General features: G+C 40.5%; 1 protein-coding gene across 1 annotated transcript; it reads right to left on the reverse strand.

The window, feature by feature from the left end:
* Nucleotides 1-145: 145 nt before the first annotated feature.
* On the reverse strand, nucleotides 146-18721 carry RFC5 (replication factor C subunit 5). The gene is made up of 11 exons (XM_074296711.1): nucleotides 18531-18721; nucleotides 12083-12147; nucleotides 11703-11839; nucleotides 9721-9800; nucleotides 8555-8628; nucleotides 7131-7290; nucleotides 6453-6534; nucleotides 4726-4855; nucleotides 3712-3789; nucleotides 1867-1921; nucleotides 146-712 (listed from the first exon to the last, which is right to left on the reverse strand). Exons 1-11 carry the CDS (start codon nucleotides 18596-18598, stop codon nucleotides 616-618), a joined length of 1026 nt encoding a protein of 341 aa, XP_074152812.1. The 5' UTR covers nucleotides 18599-18721; the 3' UTR covers nucleotides 146-615.
* Between the last annotated feature and the right edge of the window lie 5360 nt (nucleotides 18722-24081).

Here is a 24081-nt window from a genome sequence, read left to right on the forward strand (position 1 = left end):
CAGGTCAGGTGCTCTATCCACTGCACCACCTAGCTGCCACTAAGACTAGTTGTATTTTAAATTCTTTCCCTTCCTTTCTACACTACAATTAGGATGCTGCTTGTGACTTTTACAATTCAAGGATGAGAAATAAATAAAAGTCAAATTTTTTAAAGTAAGAGGATGTCGCCTATCCTTTATTGGTCATTTATTAAAGGTCAGTCTTACAAAAGCACAAAATTTATTTTCAACCATAAATCCAATAATGTCTTTAAATAGACAAGATTTTATCATAGATTACACTTGAGATAACATATTAATTTTCCGGGACAGCTCCATTTGGGGCAGGCACACCTAGGGATTATTCTCCCTCTACCAGAGCCTCAGGTAGGCAAAAAGGCCTTCAATAAACTGGGCATCCTACGGTCAAACCATGAAATAGCCGCCTATTCCCACTCCAAACAATGCAGCAGCTGTAACACTCACATTACCTTATTACCCAAATGGGGAAAGTCAACATTTCTAGATCTTATCCATTTCCAGCTCTCCGGGGCCACTGCTTCACCCCAAGAGTTAGAGAAGTAGGAGTCTTGTTTTCTAATCATTGCTGAAGACTTGCTTAGAAACTGCTTTTGCTCAGGCTTCTGCTACAATTAAATCTCTGGTGACTTGAAAAGCAGCAATGAGGGAACTTAGCTGAATCTTCTCACTTGTGCCAACAGCAAGTCTGTGTCTACAACAAAGCAAAATTAAACGGGAGCCAATCATTAGGGATCCTGACAATTTGGAGCAAAGGAAGCAAGGGAAGATTGTTCGGACAAAAATTATACCTTTTGGTCACTCCTCCCTCCAAGATGATATAAATAAGATGTGCGTCATGAGCCACTGACCAGAGCAAAACAAAACTCGAACCAATTTAAACATTAGTTTTAGGTAACGGCTGTCTGAATTCAATCGTTTAGTTATTCTTAGTCAATTGAAAAAGTTAATCAGTAGAGTTTCAAAACAAAATTTTCGCTTTCTCCACCCCATCTCCTATGCAGCAAAAATAACTTTTTGATTGTCTTATGTATTTGGTATGGAAGCAGGAGTTTCAAATGGGAACACTGGTCAAGGAATGGATTATGTTAGTGATGTTCTATGTTGGTACTTCACGGTCTCTTGTATGTTAACACTTTGGTTTTTACTTAAGTTTCTGGACGGATTCCTGTACTACCAATATGGATATTATAGTATAGGCAAAGTAACCTCAGAAGTACCATATAAGGAACATATAATCCATCAATCCTGAGGAAATTAGATCAGCTGTCCCACGAGGATATATACTGCTTGTTTTTAGTTGGTTCACAGCTTGTTTGTTTATGTACTGTCTTTAAAGGAAAGCTAATTATATTTGTTGGACCTGATGGTTAAATGCAGCTTCTGTATACTTTGTCCTACGGAACTGTTGGGCGACTTGTTGCTTAAATAGCCTTTAAGTCCAAATCCCTTGAGGAAATCTGCCCACTTTTGAGGCTTATCACAAATTTTCCTCTGAAGCAGACTTCCAACACAAAAAGCACATTTTCAGAAAACATGTGGGCCAACCTCTTGAAGCCTTAGGAAGTAAGTACCATTACCTAACTTATTTCCACTAGTCATTTATTCAAATTTTGTGATCTTTAAATGAGCCATTTCTACTCTTAAATCTATTTCTCATTCAGCCACACACCTGATAATCAAGAGCAGGTCTATGGAAGTCTTGGCCGTTAAATTCAGAGGAAAAAAAAATTCAAAACAATACAAATGAATCTTAATTAAAAAAAAAAAAAAAAAAAAACCCCAACAGGCTATACCAGTGTAAAAAATTAAAAATATAAAAATTAGGTGGATTATGTGGATACTTACTCAATATCTGCCATTTTGATCAGCAAGTGTATTCGAACTGCAGGTGGAAAGTCAACTGGATAGAGAAAGAAACATTGAAGCAAGAGTGAGTTACTCCCCATCCTTAAAGTGCTGCCCTTTCTAGAAGACATCAAATGAAATTTATTTCAGATCTTTGTTTTAAAACAAATATGGGTATCTTACACTTAATTTATCTTACACCAAACTAGAATATGGGTGCTATTCCTACTGGATAATCAAATAGACAGTTTCACCTCCAATCCTTAGTGATGAAACTGTATTCTCATTTTTGAAAGCTGATTTGGTCTCTATCAGAAGTGTCAAACAGATGCTGGGCCTGAATCCCAAATTAAATGTAATTGGAAACTATTTTCACAAAATAAATAAAAAACAATAGAGCAAAGGCTATGTTTTCTAAGTCAATATGCTTCCCTAGGGATCCTTCTGTATGGTTTTATTGGCTCCATTTCTAATTGAGTTTGATACCATTCTTATAAGGGCTTCTTAGCAACTTTTTCCAACTGTTGACTCCTTTTCAGATGAAAAATTTTTATGTGATCTCAGGTATACAAATAAAACATTTACTGATAACAAATCATAATTTTGCACACCCCCCTCCCCCCCATTAGTTACTGCATATGGAGTCACAACCTACAGTTTAAGAAGCTTTGGTCTAGATGACCGCTAAAATGCCTTTCTAGCTCAAATTCTGTGCTTCTGTGACCATCGGTACTGACAGACCAGACAACATCAGTCAAGCAACACCATAAATTTGATACTGGTGAAATAAAAGCCCAGGGAAATTTCACAGGATTAATGCTGTCTTTTACATTGGGCTCTTCTATCTAAATCAAAATTTATTGGCTTTAAAGACAATAAGAAACCTAGTACCAGATGGGGAAAAGGCTGAGACTTAGAAAATACAATCTGTGCATTTTAATAGCTGTTGAAGTTGAATAAAGGATGCATTTTAGTGACCCTGACTATCAGTCTCCCACTGAAAGACAAGAATTAAAATAGTTCTAGGTTATCATCTTTGATGAAAACTTATGGCTCCCCTGGACATCCCACAAACAAGAGGAATACAAGTTAGTTCTAGATAGCCAAGCAAATTCTTTTTCATTGTCCTAAAACCCCTCAAACAAGCCCTACTAGAAGACTCTTAATTTGACCAAGAATTCTTCCCCGCCCCCCCAACTCAGTATGACATAAAGACTTACAAACAATAACAATCATGATCATATCCTTAGAACAACTTTTATAATTAAACGAATGGGTGATGGCCATTAGTAGAATGAGGATGGGAGTAAGGGACATTTAGAAACTTCAAATTCAAAAGGGAAATCTGTGCTTCTGAAAACTATACTCTGGCATAGTCATAGTCAAGAGGCCTCAAAAGACACTATTTCAATCAACAGCTTTACTGACTTAGCTTGCCACATTATTCTGCTGACAGAATACTTCCCCATAGGGGAAAAGGGAATAAACAGTATCGAGTTTCGGTACTTAGACCAAATTCCAGAAAGTGATCTAAAGGGGAAATACTAAATAAATCACGGTGGAATTTCCATTAAAATGTTTCTATTTCAAGATAGTTTCAATTTAGAACTTTTCTGTGATGAATGTGTTTCTAGATGAACCTTGCCACTCTCCTTTCCCCAACTGTTCTGGGTAAAAGGTTTCCACGGAGGAACTATCTTCTTAAGCCACATTCCCAACTACAGCACTAGCCCGATGCTTCTGACATTTTCTGACATTTCCTTCCATTTCCCAGTAAAGAATCACGTTTCCCTTCCCAGCCTGCTTTTTCTACAATGTGGTTTCCAAGGAAAGAACCTACATTACCTCGATGTACAAATAAGTGTATCTCTGTCAGAATATCATGCAGTGCCAAACCCTTGAGGGTTTTCAGTTCCATGATATCTAGAAAGGAGACCGGGTCAAGGGAAACACAACAAGATCAGCAGCAAAACTGAGCAAATGACTTTTAACATACTGTGATTGTGGAAACTAACACCTAGATTGCATACTCTGAGTTTTACAATGGGCTTTTAAACCTTTTGTTTGGTTACATATCAGGACAGGCAGCTGAGCCCTGTAATTCCCCCCCCCCCCCCCCGGGTTAAGTGACTTGCCCAGGGTCACACAGCTAGGAAGTGTTAAGTGTCTGAGACCAGATTTGAACTCGGGTCCTCCTGAATTCAAGGCTGGTCCTCTATCCACTGCACCATTTAGCTGCCCCAATTCTTTTCTTAAAAAACTATATTTGAATTGCTATTTTTTTTTTTTTTGGTGAATATTACCTATATTTATGAATGCATCCCTCCCCTGCCCCCAGAAAGCAATTCTTTATAACAAATAAAAAGAAAAAGTTCAGCAAAGCTGGGTCACACTGAACAGGTCTGATAGGATACCCACAAGTCTATGTATCTTTTCAAAGAAACAGAGGGAAATGCATTCGCCTGTTTGTTCTCTGGAAGCCCTTACCCTTAATATTTAAAATAGCTTTACTCAATGAGCTTCCTGAAAAAACTAAAACAAAACAAAAACCATGAAAATAAAAACAACAGTTCCCTTATCACTGTTGGATAGAACAAAATTAGATTTGTTTCAGAATATACCTGTCTATTCTTTAAATAACAGTGCTAGAGAAATACTATTGTCTGCTCCATTGGTGCCCTTTAGACACTGATGCTCTGTTCCAGCCAATTCACTCCCGATATACACCATCTCTCCTCCTTCCTCCCGGCTGCAATCCCATTTCAGCTGGAAAGAGCTTTAATTTGGTGTCAAGTTCTAAAGCGGCTAAACCCGTGGTCGCCTCTCCCGAGCCTCCTGGGTGACCTTGGCAAAGGATACTCCTGTACGCCGTGGTGAAGTCCTGGTTCAGCATCCAGTCCAGAATGTTGGCGATGTCAGTCTTGAGCGGGTGCCCTGTGCAGGTATACACCGTCTCCTCGGTCACCTTCCCAAAAGCCATGTTGGTGCTCTGCCCAGGAGGAGGAAATCAGATTTGTAGAACCACAAGTCAAGAGGAAGCTTGCTGGGTCCCAGGCTCACCCAGAGGCCATGTGGGATCCAGGCCAGACTCCGTCCCCCCAAATGAGACCTCCCTGTGGGAGAATTTTCCATGCTGAGAATGGGACTCTTAGATTCCCTCTAATCAGAGAGGGCTCCTCATAATTTTGGCAGCATAATACTTGAAAATATTCTTAAGTGAGGGAAAAGCTCAATTTTCTGTTGGAGGTTAGAGAAAATAAAAGTACTATTTTTCATCCAAGTTCACATATAATCTACCCCCTGGAGTCTGTCTATGTCCTGGGAGTGTATGGACTCCACATTAAGAATCCCTCCTACAGACAATACAGAACTGCAGAAGTTCTGAGTAAGGAATATAAGTGGTAGCATGGAGCAGTGGATAAAATACTGCAAGTGGGGGCAGAGAGACCAAGTTCAAGTCCTGCCGCAGACATTGTGTGACCCTGGACACGGCTTTTAACTCTTTGGGCCTCAGATCCACCTATAAAATGAGGAATTGGGAATCGGCCACCTCTGAGGTCCTGTCCAGTCTCCGAATAACTTGACCAGATTTGTACCTGAGGAACATGTGGCAACTGCGTGATGGGTGAATTGGAGCAGCAGAGACAGAAATTAGCTGGGAAGCTTAGAAAATGGTGAAAGCTCAAGGCCACATGGGCCTGAAGAGAGGGTGGTGTGGGGAAAGGCAGCGTCTGAGCTGAAAGGAGGGGATTTTCCAGTGGAATGAAACTCACTCATGGGGGAAGAAGGAACCAAAAGTGCCTCTGAAGTTTTAGGCCTGAGACGTGGCTGATACTAGTATAATCAATAGAAACAGCTATTGGGAGAACAAATGGGTTTGGAGAAGCTAAATTTTGTTTGGGATGTGCTGAGTCTGAGATATCTGTCCATGCTTTGAAAACTTCATCAGAAGGCTGAGCTGTAAGACTCTAAGAGACACAGAGAAGTGATGCCGGGACAGACAGACGGCTTCCAAGCCTGCGGCACAGAGAACATGACCGAAGCCAGAGCTGACACGAGGAATCTTGGGGGATTGCCTTCCAAGTGGCTCCTCAGTACCTCTCCTCCTCACATTTTAGGGGAACTCACAGTTGTCATGAGTCCTGGTTCCCTTGTTAAAAGGGGAAGTCCTTAGTATTTAAAACATCTTTATTTTATTTAATGAGATTTCTGAAATAACAAAAAACCAGTCCCCTTATCACTTTGTGGGACAGAACAAAATTATACAAGAGGTTTCAGAATATACCTGTCTATTCTTTGAATAAAATGCTACAAAAATACCGTATCTGCACCACAGGTGCCCTTTGCACACCGATGTACCTTCCAATAACACTGCCCCTCGTTCAGGGCCTTTCTCGCTGTGGACTCCCCATCTCATGGACAAGCTGTTCTGTTTCTTCCTTCCCCGGGGACCTCACTCCAAGGCAACTTTAGGACGTAACTCAAAATCCAATCTTATATTATAACTATATATATAATATAGTTATAAATATAATTATAATATATGATTATAATTGAGAGACAACAGAACATTACACCAATTGTACCTGCAGAATATTCAGGGCCCTTCGCATGTCACCACTAGAAAGAGTGATGAGAGCTTTCATTCCATCTTCACTTATGTCCACACTACAAGAAAAGAAGCAACAGAAATTTAAATAATGTGGCAAATGCTTCCCAAAGGGAGAAAGGGAGATTTTAGGATTCCCAAAATGCAGGCTCCAGACTTGACTGAAAAACGATGCAGATTTTTCTAGTCTCGTGCCTCAAGTACTGACAACGCACTCAGACAACAAAGATCACCTTGTCTGCAGACAGCCTAACATCACAGATCTCAAGCTAACAGAGATAGCAGACTTTTGTCATTCAAGCCCCTCATTTGGAATCTGAGGCTCAGCCACATTGAGTCATTGGCCCAAAGGGGAAGAAATGCTGCCTCTTCTGAGTCTGATTGTGTAGAAAACAGTATCTCAGACACTTCGCTGCTAGCCATGAGGATCTAGAGAAATCTGCAGCAGAAAGGACACAGATCTAGCCATATGTAGTCTCTGCTGACAAAAGGAGAGTAGGAGTAAATCAGAAAGGCCTCCAAGGAAAAAGGAAGGAGCTGAGGAAAAGGACGAGCTCAGTCACTCTGGGGAAGGGGATGGGTCAGGAAGAGGAAGGCAGCCAACGGACACCCCGTCCTGCTACATCAAGCTCTTCCAATGCTCCATCATACTCACTTCTCTTCTTCTATGACATGCTCCAGGCGGGGAACCATCAGCTCTGGAGTCAAGGGACCAAATCGGAACCTGGTGCATCGAGACTGCAGGGCGGGGATGATCTTTGACAGATAATTACAGATGAGACAAAACCTGGTGTTCTCTGTGAATTTTTCAATCACTGGAAAGAGAGGTGGGAAACACACACAAATAAACTTCCTGGGATTCTCTAGTGAGATGACTGAAGGATAGAGACCTCAGGATTAATATTCCAGGGGCTCCACAGGCTTTTGGAATTCCACATCATGGGAAGGATCCAAAGGATGAAAGAAAACAGGGATGTAAATAGACAGGGAAGATGCCAGATGGCTGAGCTGCAGGAGCCTAGAGCTGGCTGGTAGGCTGGGCTCCCCCTTTGCAGGACAAGGAGGCCAAGTGGAACTGGCTCTCATTTTGTCCTTGTCCCCCAGCAGCAGACTGCAAGCTCACTGAGGACAGAGATTATTCCCCATTGGTCTTTCAGCAAATATTTAACGACCGGTGCTACCACATCTCCTCCCAAACATGACATGTGATAACCTCTCCCTGATGTGACTTCATTGACTATGATAATGTACCCTCCTTTTCCCCTTGACCCTCAACTCAAAGAATAAAGAGAGACAACAGATTACAGTGACTTTCAACTTGGTCTGGGAACTCTAAAAGGGCTCTCAGGAGCCATAATTTAGAAGATGGAACCTACAATCTTAGGCTCATACGCTGGTGTCTGTCCACGCTGGAAGTCACTCCACTCCAGCCAGATGTCAGGGAAAAGCTGCCCAAAACTTCTCGGGCTAGAGGAGATTCCAGGCCGAAGAGGAATTAGCCACTTCATAAGCATCTATTGCAATTTACACACTTCCACAGAAACTTCTGAAAAGATCAGAAATCTCCCAGGACACTTGAGAATCTTAACAGGGAGACAGATGGCTAATAAATACTCCTTTGGAGGAAATCAGCTAATTCATTTTGTGAAGAGCGACTTGAGGTTCTCTCACGTCAAAGCATCCATTTGTCAGACAGTGAAGAGAGTTCCTATGATCATATTTTTTATCTCAGAAATTCAAGAGTAGAAAGACATCCTAATAGTTCAGGAATGAAGGATTATCCATCATTCCCCACAAAAGGCTTCCTGGAATTTGTACACACTCACGGCACTACAATCAAGGCCGGCTAAGGTGGCCGAAGGAGTTAGTACCTGGTCATGGAAGAATCCCCAATGACCTGAGCCACTGGGAAGATTACTTTCAAACTTCTCAATAAACAGCAGAGAAAGCACGACTTTCACACTGTGATCTGGTAGCTCCCCGGCACCGTGCTGTGGTCAACTGTTACGGAACTCTCATTCCACAGGGGATACTCGGGTACAAATAAAGAACATGTAAGAGCACGTTAGCTCCTCTCACCTCTTCTCAAGGCATTCTGAGCATCCTGGGTCATGGCATCTGCCTCATCCAGTATCACGAGTTTAAAACCTTTCCTAGTTATAAAAAAAATAATAATAAAATTTTAAAGAATTTCTTCAATCTTCTTTCACTTCTTGGTCATGCAAGGAACCCTACCTCTAAGGAACCGGCAGGAAATGGTAATCCAAAGCTTGCTCCTAACAAGCAGCCCAATTTCAGTAAATAAAGGCAGCTGGCCACCAGGAAGGAGCCTAGGCTCAGGCTTGGCCACAGGGTGAAGACATGTGGAGGATGCTCACAGAACCTTCAGTCTTTCAGCATCAAGGAACCAACTGCTACTGGAACTTCTTTGGCAGATAATTACTTAAAATAAGCAGCTGCAGTCGCTCCCAAAGCCCTCTGCCCAGAATGTCCTGCTTCTTGGGTCCGGCCTCCCAGTGTATATCTGGCCATGTGCTAGGATCTACCATCTTCCTTCAAGTCTCTTATGTTCTACATTTATCCCCTCAGTCTTCGTATCCATAACTTCTGTCATGACCCCTTGTCCTAAGGAGTGACCTCTTTTTTTCAAGCTGAACATATTTAGGTGCTTTATTCTTTTTTTCTGTCTTTTCAAATGTCATGTTAAGTTAGTCTTTCCCACCCTTAATTCTTAAAAAGTCAACTATATGATAAAATTTAATGAAAAGGCAACCAGTTCTAGGTCAACAATAAAAACAAAGATAATTATTTCTTCAAGAATTTGTTAATAGGGGCCATGACTGGATAGTATTTTAAAATGTTGGGGCAGCTAGGTGGCCCAGTGGATAGAGCACCAGCCCTGAAGTCAGGAGGACCTGAGTTCAAATCTAGTTTCAGACAGTTAACTCTTCCTGGCTGTGTGACCTTGGGCAAGTCACTTAACCCCAATTGCCTCAGCAAAACAAACAAATAAATAAATAATGAAATGTTATGTAAAATTTGCTTTGGATAATGTTTTAGGATTGTCATGTCTATTATCTACCATCCACTCTCTCTGATATAATGATTCTTTTATGTGGCTGAATTTTATTAAGTCATTCTATCTTTATAAGATGGTAAAAGAAGTGGTAAAGGGGGTAATAAGTTAGGCTTTTTTCTTCACTGTTCAAAATCCTCAGGGAGAAAATGTGCTTAATAGTTCTTACTTAAATATCGTCCTTGTGCTGGCAAAGCTCAGAATCGGTCCCCGTACAATATCTATTCCTCGGTCATCAGAAGCATTGAGCTAAAGAAAGAAAAGACCATCAGAATCAATTGGGAATAGAAAACTGTATCTATTGTATACAAATACTTGGCTTTAATAAAGCCTCCAAATTCATTCCTATAGGATCAAACTCTTCAGAGATACTGAGGAAAAGAAAACACTAAATGAAAAAGCACAGCTGCTAATTATTGGGCGATATTTCTAAAAATCAATTGTATTTCCATCCAGCCATTCTGGAGAGCAATTTGGAACTATGCTCAAAAAATTATGAAATCTTTGACCCAGCAGTGTTGTTCCTGGGTTTGTATCCCAAGGGAAGGGAAAGGGACCTGTATGTGGCAGCCCTCTTTGTAGTGGCCAGAAACTGGAAACTATGTGGATGCCCATCAATTGGAGAATGGCTGAATAAATTGTGGTATATTAATATTATGGAATATTATTGTTCTGTAAGAAATGACCAGCAGGATGATTTCAGAAAGGCCTGGAGAGACTTATATGAACTGAGGCTGAGCTAAATGAGCAGGACCAGGAGATCATTGTATACTTCAACAACAATACCACATAATGATCAATTCTGATGGACGTGGCCATTTTCAACAATGAGATGAACCAAATCAGTTCCAATAGATCAGTAATGAACTGAACTACACCCAGCGAAAGAACTCTGGGAGATGACTATGAACCACTACATAGAATTTCCAATCTCTCTAATTTTGTCCACCTGCATTTTGGATTTCCTTTACAGGTTAATTGTACACTATTTCAAAGTCCAATTCTTTTTGTACAGCAAAACAATTGTCTGGACATGTATACATATATTGTATTTAATTTATACTCTATCATATTTAACATGTATTGGTCAACCTGCCATTTTGGGGGGGAGAGGAGGGGAAAAATTAGAACAAAAGGTTTGGCAATTATCAATGTTGTAAAATTTACCCATGCATATTATCTGGTAAATAAAAACTATTAAAATATAAAAAAAATCAATTGTATTTCTTTCTTCTCATCATTCTCATTTATACGATAAGTGCCCTCATATAAGTTAAAGAACAATGAATTGCCTGGTCATACTGGAAAGCAATGCAGAAACAAGAGCTTCTTGTGATTGCTTTTCACCTGAGAAATTTTTATGTGATCCTGGGGATATAGGTATATAAAATAGGAATACAAATCAAACATCTACTGATAACAATCATAAATTCCCAGCCGCCCACTTCCAGTTATGTAAAAAGCTAGGAAGTAAATGATGCAATACCATAGAGAATATTTTGATAAACTGAAGAATTTTTATTACAAAGCAAACAATGGTTACATTGGCAGTTATAATATTGACACTATTTCTGAATGGCCAAACAAATAACAGAATGTATGGAAATGTAACATTACATAATAGAATATAATAATATATAACATTTTAAACTCAGGAGAGGTTATGACAAACTTCAAGGGAAAAGATGACCCAAAAATGTGGCAAAGTCCTGAATACTGGGTCAGAAGCTTTTGGAGAAGTTTTCTATTCACCAGTACTAACTTACACCCATGTGAAGTCACTGGCAGAAGTAAACTTAGAAATGTCTTATAATGAATTTGGTCTCAGGACACTAATGGGGCCCATGTGGCTTACTTTTCAAAGCAAAATAAATCAAGCTACTACATTACTGAAGATCTGAAGACAGACTGAAAATCTTGGTTAATTCTATAGCCATAGTGATAGCCACATGGATGATAGCGCTAGAAGTCTTGGTGTACTTGTTTAATCCCAAGTCAGACCCTTATTAGTAATTTCTCTGAGCCTCCATTGCTTCATCTATAACAAAAGGTTAATGAGAGCTGGAATATCGATGGAGTCACAGGCTCAAATGAGAGAAGATACGGAAAGCATTCTGTAAATGTGAAGCTTTCTAGTGAGAGTGAACTCACCTCCAGGACCATGGAGTTGAACTCTTTGTCTTTGTAGAGTTGTTTGGCACAGGCCAGAATGGTGGATGTCTTTCCTGTCCCGGGGGGGCCATAAAGAAGCAGATGTGGCAGTCGATCTTCACTGATAAATTTTTGGACTGAAGACAGAGAAGAGAGAAATCATCAAATCTTGTACATTTACCTCCTTATGTGAAGAGCTCCTTTAGCCCATTCCCTGGATGTGGAAATTTTAGTGCATATTCTAGCTTGAGAAAGCACTGAAAACTATTTTTATGATGTCATTAGAAAGATTATGGCAGGACATTCAAGTTCTTCAAAGGGGAGGCCAATGGTTATCGATGACTTTTAAATCTATGATTCTGAAATACATTGATACTCACTGGTGCTTAGGATATCCTGATGAGAGATTAGGTCATTCAGTGTCTGTGGTCGATATTTTTCAACCCTGAAATAAGAATAAAAGATTTTAGCATATAATGAGAATTTAAATTCTATTGTGTTCCCACTAAGAATCCTCATGCATTTTAAATTATTTGTGGAACACAAACTATTACCCATGAGGCAGAGGATTTTACCTGTACTTGTTTGTTCCCAAAGATGATGTGGGCCAGGGGCAATGTGGTTCAATGAGCATTAACTCTGGATTCCAAATCCCACTTCTGTCACAACTACCATGACCTAGGACTTAAATTCTCTAGGTCCACTTTCTCATCTGTACAATAATGGACTTTTTTTTTTTTTTTTTCCCTCTGAGGCTGGGGTTAAGTGACTTGCCCAGGGTCACACAACTAGGACATGTTAAGTGTCTGAGACCGGATTTGAACTCGGGTCCTCCTGAATTCAGGGCTGATGCTCTATCCACTGCACCACCTAGCTGCCCCCAATAATGGACTTCTGATAATAACTTCTGACTATGGATAAACGGACCTTTACTTGGTAAAGCACAATTACTAATTTCCTCAAAATGAATTTAATTGAACAGATATTCATTAAGCTCCTATGTGCAATGCACTATGCTCAGGCTTGAGATAAAAGCTCCTCATTCATCACAGTTGATGGACCTGATCACTGTATTTCTCTCTGAAGGACCTTCACATGGGAGGGGAAAGATGACCCAGAGTTATGCACAGCAATCTGAGAACTACACAGTCATGAAAGACTTCCACAAGGGGGTGCCATCAGAGCTGGACCTCACAAGAAGCAAAGGACACAGATGAGAAGGGATTGAATTCTATGCACGAAGGACAAACAGTTGGCAGAGAGAGCACCAAGTCTGGCAAACAAACCTGGCAAGTTGATTGGAATTTTGGGAAGGGGAGTGATGTGCAATGATGCTAAGAAGCTGGACCAATTCAATTCCAAGCTAAGTGTTATTATTTTGCCCTAGAGGCAAGAGCAGGAGTGTGACAGTCAGACTTATTCTGGCAGCTACGTGAGGGATTGCTCAGAGAGAAGAGATGGAAAATAAGGAGAACAATAAAGAAGCTATTGTCATAATCTAGATGAGACCAAAGGGCCTAAATTAGGGCAGTGGCCTGATGACCCAAAGTCTTACCATCACTGACAGGGATTGGAGACAGACCACTGAAAGAAGTCACAAATTGGGATCAAGTATTTACTGTTATTACCTAAAATTTACATTCTGCTCTCCCCAACCTTTTTCTCATGCTTAGGATTCCTTCTGAGAGGAAGCTGAGCCTCTTGTTATAGGGTAACTGCTCATCTAAGTGGGCTCTGCTCCCCTGGCCTGGGTTCAGTTTCCTGTTGAAGGAAGAAATAGGGGGTATTGGGCCTAGAGAAGAGAAAATGGCATGGAGACACGGCAGCCTATGTTTGTATCTGAAGAATCCTCTTGGGAAAGATGGCAAAAAAGCAGATTTAGCTTTGAGTCCAAGAAGACTTCCAAAAATCAAAGCCTCAAAGTAGAATGGGGAGTCTGAGGTGGAAGCAGATTCTCCTTCTACACTGTTCGTCCTTCGTTCAAGAGGACCAGTGACATCACAGAGCAACATCTTGACTCATGGGGCTCAAAGTCCTCAGCCTCACTCCTTCTTCAGGAGTCATGGAGATCCAGTGGCAGGACAAAAGTCAAGATGATCTGGCAACAGCCCGCAATGCAGCAGATGGCCCTGGTTTCTTCAATGTCTGACCCAATGTCTGACCCAGGTCTTAAGTGCTCTACAGTACCTGCTTCTGCTGTCCTCATGGCCACTGGAACAAACTGTCCCCATTGGGGAAAGTCTTCACATGCTTGGGGTACACCCCCCTCCAACTCACCAATGGGTTTGAGGCTCGTTGAATACTCTCTACCTGGTTTAGCCCATTTGCTAAGACAGTTTTACTGAGATGTAGCCACTGTGAATGCTACAGCTTCTTGGAGCCACAGGTAAAAACTGGGGAACAGATGGATATCAAAGGTGGATGAGGGGCCCTAAGAGGGGCTTGGCAGTGCTCCCACCAGAGGTGGTAATCCTCCCTGAACACCCCATATGCCCAATTCTCCTTCTTAATAGAGGAAGGGGAAAGGAGGAATTAAATAAGAGAATGAGGGAGGATATTAAAGGATTCTGAGATGTGGAGAACAGGGAACACCCAGCAAAGGCTCCCACTCTTTTAGTAAAAAGGAGATGTGAGAAAACCGAAGATGTGAGGGTTCAGGCTTGAAGACAGAAAAGATTGGAAAAGGCATTAAGAAGAGTAAAAAGAGAATCACTGGGGAGCAGGGAGTAAAATGAGGTGGAGCTATAGGCCTGAGGATCTTGTTGGCAATAGATAACATCAGTTTATAGTGGATCTGATCATCTTGGCTGGATGTGATTTTGTTCTGGTTTGCTCAGCAGGACACTAGGGGGAACACAAGAGGCAGCACATAGGAAGCAGTCAATGGCTCAGTGGACTGAGTGGTAGGATTGTGGTCAGGAAGACCCGGGAGTTCAAATGTGACTTCAATCACTAGTGATCTGATCTTGGATAAGTCACTTAACCTGGATCTGCCTTGGGGTTTTGTTTGTTTGTTTGTTTTGTTTTTGTTTTATTTTCTTTTGAAATTGTAAAGTGGAGACAATAGTTAAACCTACCAACCCAGAGTTACTATAAAGATTAAACAAGATAATATTTGTAAACTGCTTAGCACATAGTAGATAAATCATCCCTTCCTTCCAATAGGACAAGAATATAAGAAATTCAAGAGTAGATAAAGGCTTGTAATTGAATTAAAGGATCAAAATTGGGAAGGGAGGAAAGTGGTGCCATAGCAGGGGTGACTGCTGGGAAAGTACACTGGGGAGTTCATGGGAAATGACTCCTTAACTCCCTAACGAGCAGAGTTAGGGGTAATAAAGCTCAGAGAGATAAGTTATGATTAGAATGGCATGTCAATTCTGAGATACCACTACACACTTGTCAGATTGGCTAGAATGACAGGGAAAGGTAATGAAGAATGTTGGAGGGGATGTGGGAAAACTGGGACACTGATACATTGTTGGTGGAACTGTGAATATATCCAGCCATTCTGGAGAGCAATTTGGAACTATGCTCAAAAAGTTATCAAACTGTGCATACCCTTTGACCCAGCAGTGTTGCTACTGAGTTTGTATCCCAAAGAGATCTTAAAGGGAAAGGGACCTGTATGTGCAAAAATGTGGCAGCCCTCTTTGTGGTGGCCAGAAACTGGAAACTACGTGGATGCCCATCAATTAGAGATTGGCTGAATAAATTGTGGTATATGAATAATATGGAATATTATTGTTCTATAAGAAATGACCAACAGGATGATTTCAGAAAGGCCTGGAGAGATTTACATGAACTGATTCTGAGTGAAATGAGCAGGACCAGGAGATCGTTGTATATTTCAACAACAATACTATATGATGATCAATTCTGATGGACGTGGCCATCTTCAACAATGAGATGAACCAAATCAGCTCCAATAGAGCAGTAATGAACTGAACCAGCTACACCCAGTGAAAGAACTCTGGGAAATGACTGTGAACCACTACATAGCATTTCCAATCCCTCTAATTTTGTCTGCTTGCATTTTGGATTTCCTTCACAGGTTAAAGGTACACTATTTCAAAGTTTGATTCTTTTTGTTCAGCAAAGCAACTGTTTGGCCATGTATACATATATTGCATTTAATTTATACTCTAACATATTTAACATGTATTGGTCGACCTGCCATCTGGGGCGGGGGGAGGAGGGGAAAAATTGGGAAAAAAAAGTTTTGGCAATTGTCAATGTTGTAAAATTACCCATGCAAATATCTGGTAAATAAAAACTATTATTATTAAAAAAAAAAAAAAAAAGAATGGCATGTCAGAATTTTTAATCGTGTATATATAGCCAAGTATATGCAATATTCCATATTCCATATCTATTGTGCCACCTCTGCAAAGAAGCGAGGGAGAAGTATTTTCCCAAATCTTCTCCAAAGAGATACTTGATCATTAAAATGAAAAAGTATTGTTTTTTTTTTTTTTTTTTTTTCCTGTGGGGTGGGATAGGTGGGCTCTGTTAACATTGTTTTATCAATCAACCAACAAGCATTTATTAAAAGCTTGTTATATGCCAGGAACTAAACCTGACAGTAGAGGCAACCTCCTCCACAAAAAAAAAACCAAAGGCAGTTCATGCCCCTAAGAAGCTCTCAAAGGGGAAACAACATGCACACATAAACTGACACAAAAATATATATATATATAAAATAAACACAAGGTAATTTTGGGGGTGGAGGAGAAAGGCAATGGTAGTTGATGAAATATCAGGAAAGGTCCTGGAAGTAGGAGATACCACTTGGGCTAACTTCTGAAGGAGGCTGGAGATTCTGAGGGATGCAGGTGAAAGAATGCACTATATAGGCTTTGGTAGGAAAGGTTGGGAGATGGAAGATAGAAGATTATGTGTAAGGCCAATCCCACTGGACTGAATAGAGGGGAATAGCAGTGCCAATCTCAGGAGTTTGCACTGGATCTCAAAGGCAAAAGGGACCCCCTGACATCTTGTGAGTAAAAGTATGACACTGTCAGAGATGTTTTGGGAAAGTCATTTGGCAGCTATGGGATGTTTGAAGGGATGGGGATGGTGAAGAAGACAGCAATGGCAGGAATTTGCCCAAGTAAGAGGTGTCGGGGGCAGGGGTGGAGGCAGAAACCAGACATGCAGTGGAGGTAAAGCTGATCATACTCAGCCGGTGGGAAATGCAGTCATTGAGCTTCCTTGGTTCTGCTTACTTCACTCCCAAGTATACATATATTTTCCCCAGCTTCTCTGAATTCTTTCTATTCATTGTTTCTTATGGTACAATAATATTCTATTCCATGAGTCTCAGATCTTCCACAATTTGTTTATCATTATTTTTCAATTGATGGACATTTGACTCAGTTCTTTGCAAGTGCAAAAAGTGCTATTTTTCGGCACTGATTTTCAGCAGATCCTCTAACATTGACAATGTTATTAACTTGGCCAGTCTCTGGGTATGAGATGGTATCTCAGTGTCTTGATTTGTAATTTTCTTTTTTAAGTGGATTTGTGAAAACCTTTCTAACTCCTGAAAGTGCCTAGTTGAGAGATGGGAGTGTCTTTATGTGAGGAGCACCACTATATAAGAACATATAGGTCCAGGGGAGAAAGGTGAAAGGAGACTAGAAAGGCAGGAAGGGGCTAGCACTAGGAACAGACTAACTCATTAGCAGGTTATTACAATAATCCAAGTGTAAACTGATGAGGGTTTGCACCAGTGACAGCAGGAGACAATGACAGTGGAGAAGAGGGACATGTATGAAAGATGCTCTAGGAGATAAAACTGACCAGAGATGTTGCAGAAGTGAAAAAGGACAAGAGATGCATTAAAGGAGAAATAGACAAGAGATGTTCTGAGGTAGAAATTGAACAGAGATGTTGCAGAGGTGAAATGGACAAGAGATGCTTTGAGGTAGAAATTGATCAGATGTTGCAGAGGTGAAATGGACAAGAGATGCTTTGAGGTAGAAACTGATCAGATGTTGCAGAGGTGAAATGGACAAGAGATGCTTTGAGGTAGAAATTGATCAGATGTTGCAGAGGTGAAATGGACAAGAGATGCTGAATTTGACAGGCCTTGGCACCATATCTGATGGGGAGAGAAGAGGGGTTAGAGATAGATGAGGAGCCTAGGATGACTCCTAGTTGTGCCTGAGGGATGGAGGGGGTGGTAGTGCCCTTGACAGTTACAGGGAAGGTAGGGGGTAAGGGGGAAAGGATAGTGAGTTCTGCTTTGGACATGGTGAATTTTAAATCTGTTAGACACGCAGTTCAAGATGTCTGGAAAGCAGTTGGATACATGACTGGAGGTCAGTAGAGTGTCATGTCTGGGATCAGAAAAAAGATTTGAGAACCATCAGCATTTGTCGATGCATCATTAAATTAATAGGTCATTAGATTCATTCGAGTTAATCACTAAGTCGTATGGGAAGGAGAAGAGAAGAGGCTCCTGGACAGAGGATCCAGCAGAGTCTGGGGCTGAGCAAGTACAGTAATCAGGGGAATTGGAGGGGGAGGGGGACGGCTGGGGGTCCCGAAAACCTAGAATAGACAGTCAAGGAGGAGGGAGGGGCCGACAGCCCACGACCTCAATTACTTTCGTTGCTCTCGGTCTCACTCGGTGCTCTCTGGGGTCGCCCCCAGCTCTAATTCTAAGACCCCCACGTGTCTCTACCTTTCCGGGCCTAGGGTTCCTCAGGTGTCCCCCTGCAAGGCTCCCGAAATCGCCCCCGGACCCCTGACCCAAACCGGGGCCCCTCTCCAGGCTGCCGGGATCCCTGCCCCGCCCCCGCTCCGGACGCAGCCCCCTACCAAGGCAGGTTCCTGCTTTTGGCCGCAGGTTGCTGCTGCTGCTGCTTCCGGACGGCCGGAGCCTCCATGCCGGCGCTGACAGTGAGTGGACAGAACCGAGAACCGCGCGGAAGCAACTAGACAGCTGCCTCTCAGTTCCCGCCACGACTCGCGCGCGCCCAGTCCTACTCTCGCGCGCCTCCCCTGTTCTCGCGAGGCTTGGCCACCGTCGCTGCGCCTGCCCTTCTGCTACCTTTCCTTAACCCCACCCCCCATTCCAGGAGTTCGCTCTGCCCATTTCAGTTGCTAAGGCTTAGAGTTGGTTGCTAGGTAACCGCGAGGCTCTCGTCAGGCGCAATCTGGCTGGGCCTATCAGAGGCAAGGGCAGAAGACCATCTCTTCCTGCTGTGTGGCCAGGGCCGGGGAGACTCGGCGGTATCTGTTAGGAAGGAAGAGTAGGGTCCGGGGAAATGAGGGTGAGTACGGAGGAAAAGCAAGTGGTGACCGCCAGGAGCCGGCACGGATTCATCAACGATGCTACCCTTCGGGCCGCATTAAAGCGGGCCGCATGTAATCGTTCCTTCCTTCACCAGGCAGCGGGTGCAGCAGTGCTTAGCGTACTGGGGCTCAATCAAGAAGACAGTTCACATCCAACCTGATACTCCGTGGCTGGTGCGATCCCTAGCGAGTCACTTAACGCTGTTTGCCTTAGTTTCCTCATCTGTAAAATGGGTTGTTAATAAAATCTACCTCACAGGATTGTTGTGCGGCTCAAATAAGAAAATATTTGTAAAGGAGCTTAATAAATGGTTATTCCTTTATTCATATACTTCTTCCTTTCCTCCTTTTCCCTTCCCCTATCTCCCTTCCTTCCCTTCTCTCCCTTTTTATTTCTTCTTTCTTTCATTTCTCCCTCCCTCCTTCTTTCTCTTCCTTCTTTCTTTTTCTTCCCTCCCTCCCTCCCTCCCTCCCTCCCTTCCTCCCTCCCTCCCTCCCTCCTTCCTTCCTCCCTTCCTTCTTTTTTTCTTCCCTTCCTTTCCTCCTCCTTCCCTTCTTTTGTTCTTTCCTTCCCTTTTCCTTTCTTTTTTCCTCCTTTCCTTCTCCTTTCATCCTTCCTTCCCTCCTCCCATTCCCTCCTTTCATCATTAGTACTTCTATTTATTAATTCATTCACTCCCTTCTTATTCCTTCCTTCTTTCCTTCCTGCCTTCATGTAGTCATGAGTGAATGAAGGAAAAAAGGAAGGAAGGAATAATAAGAAGCTTTTGTTCAGTAACTGCTAGTGTCAGACACTGTGCTGTCTTAAAGATATCTAGACAAGAAATGCAAGTTTGTGCCTTTGGGAGAGGATGCTTGATTATTCCCTTAGGTTTACTTCCCTAATACCAAGTAATTATTGATTTTACCTCCCCAATACCTCTTGCTTCTGTCTCCCATTTTCTTACTTTTATAGCCACCAGTAAGGCAATCAAATACACATGTATGTACCAAGGTTTTATTAGAACCATGCCCTGGGCTAAGCACTGGAGACACAAAGAAAGTGAAAAACAGAAACGTGATCCTTGTCCTCAAGGAGCTCGCATTTGAATGGAAGACAATGTATAAAACATTATACATACAATATATTTTTAAATAACAATATTTATATAGTGCGTTATACATATCTCATTTTCTTTCACGCAATAACCTTGGAAATGCTATGATCATTCTCATTTTCCAGATGAAGAAACTGAGGCAGACACATGTAAACGACTTGCCCAGGGACACACAATCGCTAAAATTTGAATTCAGATCTGATTTTTCATCCAAGTTTCTATCCACTGTGCCTCATATGTATAGTAGTTTGGAGGGATTCTATCTGGAACCTGGGATTCCTAAGATTCTAACCCAGGTGGAAAGCATCAGAGGTGAAAAGATTAGGAAAGGCATACTGCAAAAAGTAGGATTTAAGCTAAGCCTTGAAGGAAATGAAGAAAGTCAGGAGGGGTTCACCTCTTGCTTGGACTATTTCAATGCCTCCTCCCTCCACCACTGGTCTACTGGAGACACTCTGGTAGATTGAAATAAATCATGAATTTGAAATCCAAGGATCTGGTTTCTAATTAAAGCTCTGCTTCTTGGTATCTGTGTGATCTCTAGTAAGACATAACCTTTCTGGACCTCAGTTTCCTCATCTGTGATGTAATATATAAAATGAGATGATGTCCATCAAGGTCTTTCCAGTTTTAGATTTGTGATTTTGTAATCAATTCCAACAAATCATCCACATAGCTCTTATAAGAATATTCTTATATCACCAGTAGGATCATGTCACCAATATATCTGAGAACTTTCAGTGTTTCCTATTCCCTGTAGGACAGAACTCAAAATTCTTTAGGTCTTATCTTTCCTGACTGATTTATGCTACTTTTCTTTATACAATCTATATTCAAGTCAAGTAAACTAGTATTTTTAAAAGCCCTACTATGTACCAGGGCACTATGCTAAGTGCTAGATATGAAAGAGATATGAAAAAAGATAAAGAAGCAAATGGATGGATGCATGGATAATTGGTTAGATAAATACTTGCTTTCCCAAACCAAAACACCTTTCTATTGCTACCATTCCCTTATATGGGTTGCCTCCCACTCATAGAATATAAACTCCAGGAGGATAGGAACTCCCTCGATTTTGTATTTGCATTTCCAATAATTTAATCAATAAACATTCATTTATTAAATGTCACATACCAGGCTTTGTGCTTGGCATTTGGGGATGCAACTCCAGCACCGTATCTGACAAATAGTGAGGCTAATGTTTCAATTCATTTATTCATGCTTCAAATTTCAGCAAAGCATTTGACAAATCTTTTATGTTCTTGTAGAAAAGATGGAAAGATGTGGCCTAGACAATAGTACAATAAAATGAATTCAGAACTCATTATGTTAAGAACCAGAGTAGCCATTAATAATTTGATGCCCCATATGTTCTAAAATATTTTTAGTAGCTCTCTCTGTGGTAGAAAAGAAATGAAAACTGAGGGGTGCTCATCAGTTGGGGAATGACTAATTTAAATTGTGGTATGTGATTGTGATGGAATACTAATGTGCATAAGAAATGATGAACTAATTGATTTTTTAGAAAAAACATGGAAAGACTTGCATGAATAATGAAAGTTAAATGAGAAGAACCAAGAGAACACTGTATACAGTAATAGCAATATTGTTTGAAGAATAATTGTGGGTGCAGTGGATAGAGCATCAGGAGGATCTGAGTTCAAATTTGGTTTCAGACACTTAACACTTCCTAGCTATGTGACCCTGGGCAAGTCACTTAACCCCACTTGCCTCAGCAAAATAATAATAAAATAATAATAATAATAATAATAATAATAATAATAATAATAATAATAATAATAAAAGAATGATTGTGAACAACCAGGTTTGTCTGAATATTATCCATTCTCAAGTCAACTATAAAGGACCCATGAGGAAAGATGCTGTCCATCTCCAGAGAAAGAACTGATAAATAGAAATATGCATAGCATGCTTTTACATATATTTATAAATCTGTGTCAAATAGTAGGGTTGGGAGGAAGAGGAGAAAGCAGTTTGAAACTACTTTAAAAATTTAAAAATAATTTATGTTACCTTGAAGGGAGATTTCTAATGCAACACCTAAGGGATATCTGCTTAATCTTGTAACCTTGTAATAATATTTGAAATCAAACACTTGAAGGAAGGCATAGTTTAACAGTTTATAGCAGCAAACATTTCTTAAGCCCTATTTCATGTAACACATTGTTCTAGCTTCTAGGAATATAATGATGAAAATTTTAAAAACCATCTTAAACTTCAAGAATCTTATATTCTTCCTGGAAAACATGACACGAAGCTGGAGGTGGGGGGAAGATAATGTATTGATTTATAAAGAAATATATTTACATAGACCATTCAAATTTTTACAAATTGTTTCATGTTATTTGAGCCTCTCATGATCTGTTAGGTGTTATTATACGCATTTCACAGATGATAGCAAATAAATCTCAGAGAAATCAAATGTAGCTTGTGGTTACCAGGCTGGTGAATGTTAGGAGCTTGGAAAAAATTGGAATTGGAAAAAATTGGAAAATTGGAAATTTGGGAAAAAAGCCTCAAGGGTCTGAAATCTCCTGATAGCCTAGAATGTTGTATTACATGGACTCTCCTATACTACCCTTAACATATTTTAGAACTATTTCAAGGTTGCCCTTTCTTTTTGTTTATATTACCATTATTTCTTTCCCTCCTCCCAACTAAAAGCTCTTCCTTGTAATAAAGAAACATAATCAAGAAAAATAAATTCTCACATTGATCCTGGGTGACATGGTATATTTCTTTAGATACTTTTAGTCTTTCACCATTGCCAAGAGCTGGCAAGGTTGTTTTGTCATCATTCTTATGGAATTATGTTTGGTCATTGCATTAACCCAAGTCTCCCGCCTCCCGACTCCCGACTCTAACCCTAAATGCCTCCCGACTCCCGACTCTTTCAAAGTTTTCTGTTACAGAATTGTAGTCCTTGTAGAAATTGTTTTTCCAGTTTTCTTTACTTCACTCTGCATTACTTTGTGCAAATCTTCCCTTTCATTCCTATCATCATTTCTTATAGTACAATAATATTCCATTTCATCAACAGATAATTTATCCATCTATTCTTCAACTGATGGACATATTTCTTATTTCCAGTTCACTGCTGTGACCAAAAATGGGTATTCATATATATATATATATATATATATATATATATATATATATATATATATATATATGGATCCTATCCCTCTGTCTTTAATTTTCTTTGGAGTATATTTCTAGTAGTAGCAGTATTGCTGGGTTACTGGGAATATATAATATTGTGATTTTTTGAGTAGTGTTCCAAATTGCTTTCCAGAGTAATTGGACAAGTTCATAATTCCACCAACAATGCACTAATTTACCTCTTCTCATACTCCCTCTAACTAGTCATTTTCCTTTTTTGTTATCTTTACCAATCTGATGGATATGAGGTAGAACCTCAGAGTTGTTTTAATTCACATTTTTCTTATTAGCAATTTGAAGCATTTTTCCTTATGATAATTTCCTAGATACACTGAGAACCGACAGAAATATATAAGAACCAGAAGCTCTGAGCTATTTTGATAATATTAATGCCTTTTTCTACAATATAAACTATCCAATACAAAGCACAACTTTGATAGTTTGTACTTTTGAAAACTCTATTCATATCATTTGACCATTTTGTCAATTGAGGATTTATCCTGTGTAAGGATAAGGATTAGGACTGGGTTTATGATGGCATTAGTCAACAAGCTTTTGTTAAGTGCCTACTATGTTCCAGCAGACAGCTAAGTGACTCAGTGGATAGAACACCTGACCGCAGTCAAGAAGATTAGAATTCAAATCTGATCTCAGGTCCTCACTAGCTGTGTGATCTGTTTTCCTTAATCCACTGGATAAGGAAATGGCAAACCACTCCACTATTTTTGCTAAGAAAACTCCCATGGACAGGATAGTTGGACATTACTAAAGAACAACAATGTTCCAGTATCTAT

This window comes from Sminthopsis crassicaudata, chromosome 1 (genome assembly GCF_048593235.1).
Source record: "Sminthopsis crassicaudata isolate SCR6 chromosome 1, ASM4859323v1, whole genome shotgun sequence".
In the NCBI taxonomy this organism is placed as follows: domain Eukaryota; kingdom Metazoa; phylum Chordata; class Mammalia; order Dasyuromorphia; family Dasyuridae; genus Sminthopsis; species Sminthopsis crassicaudata.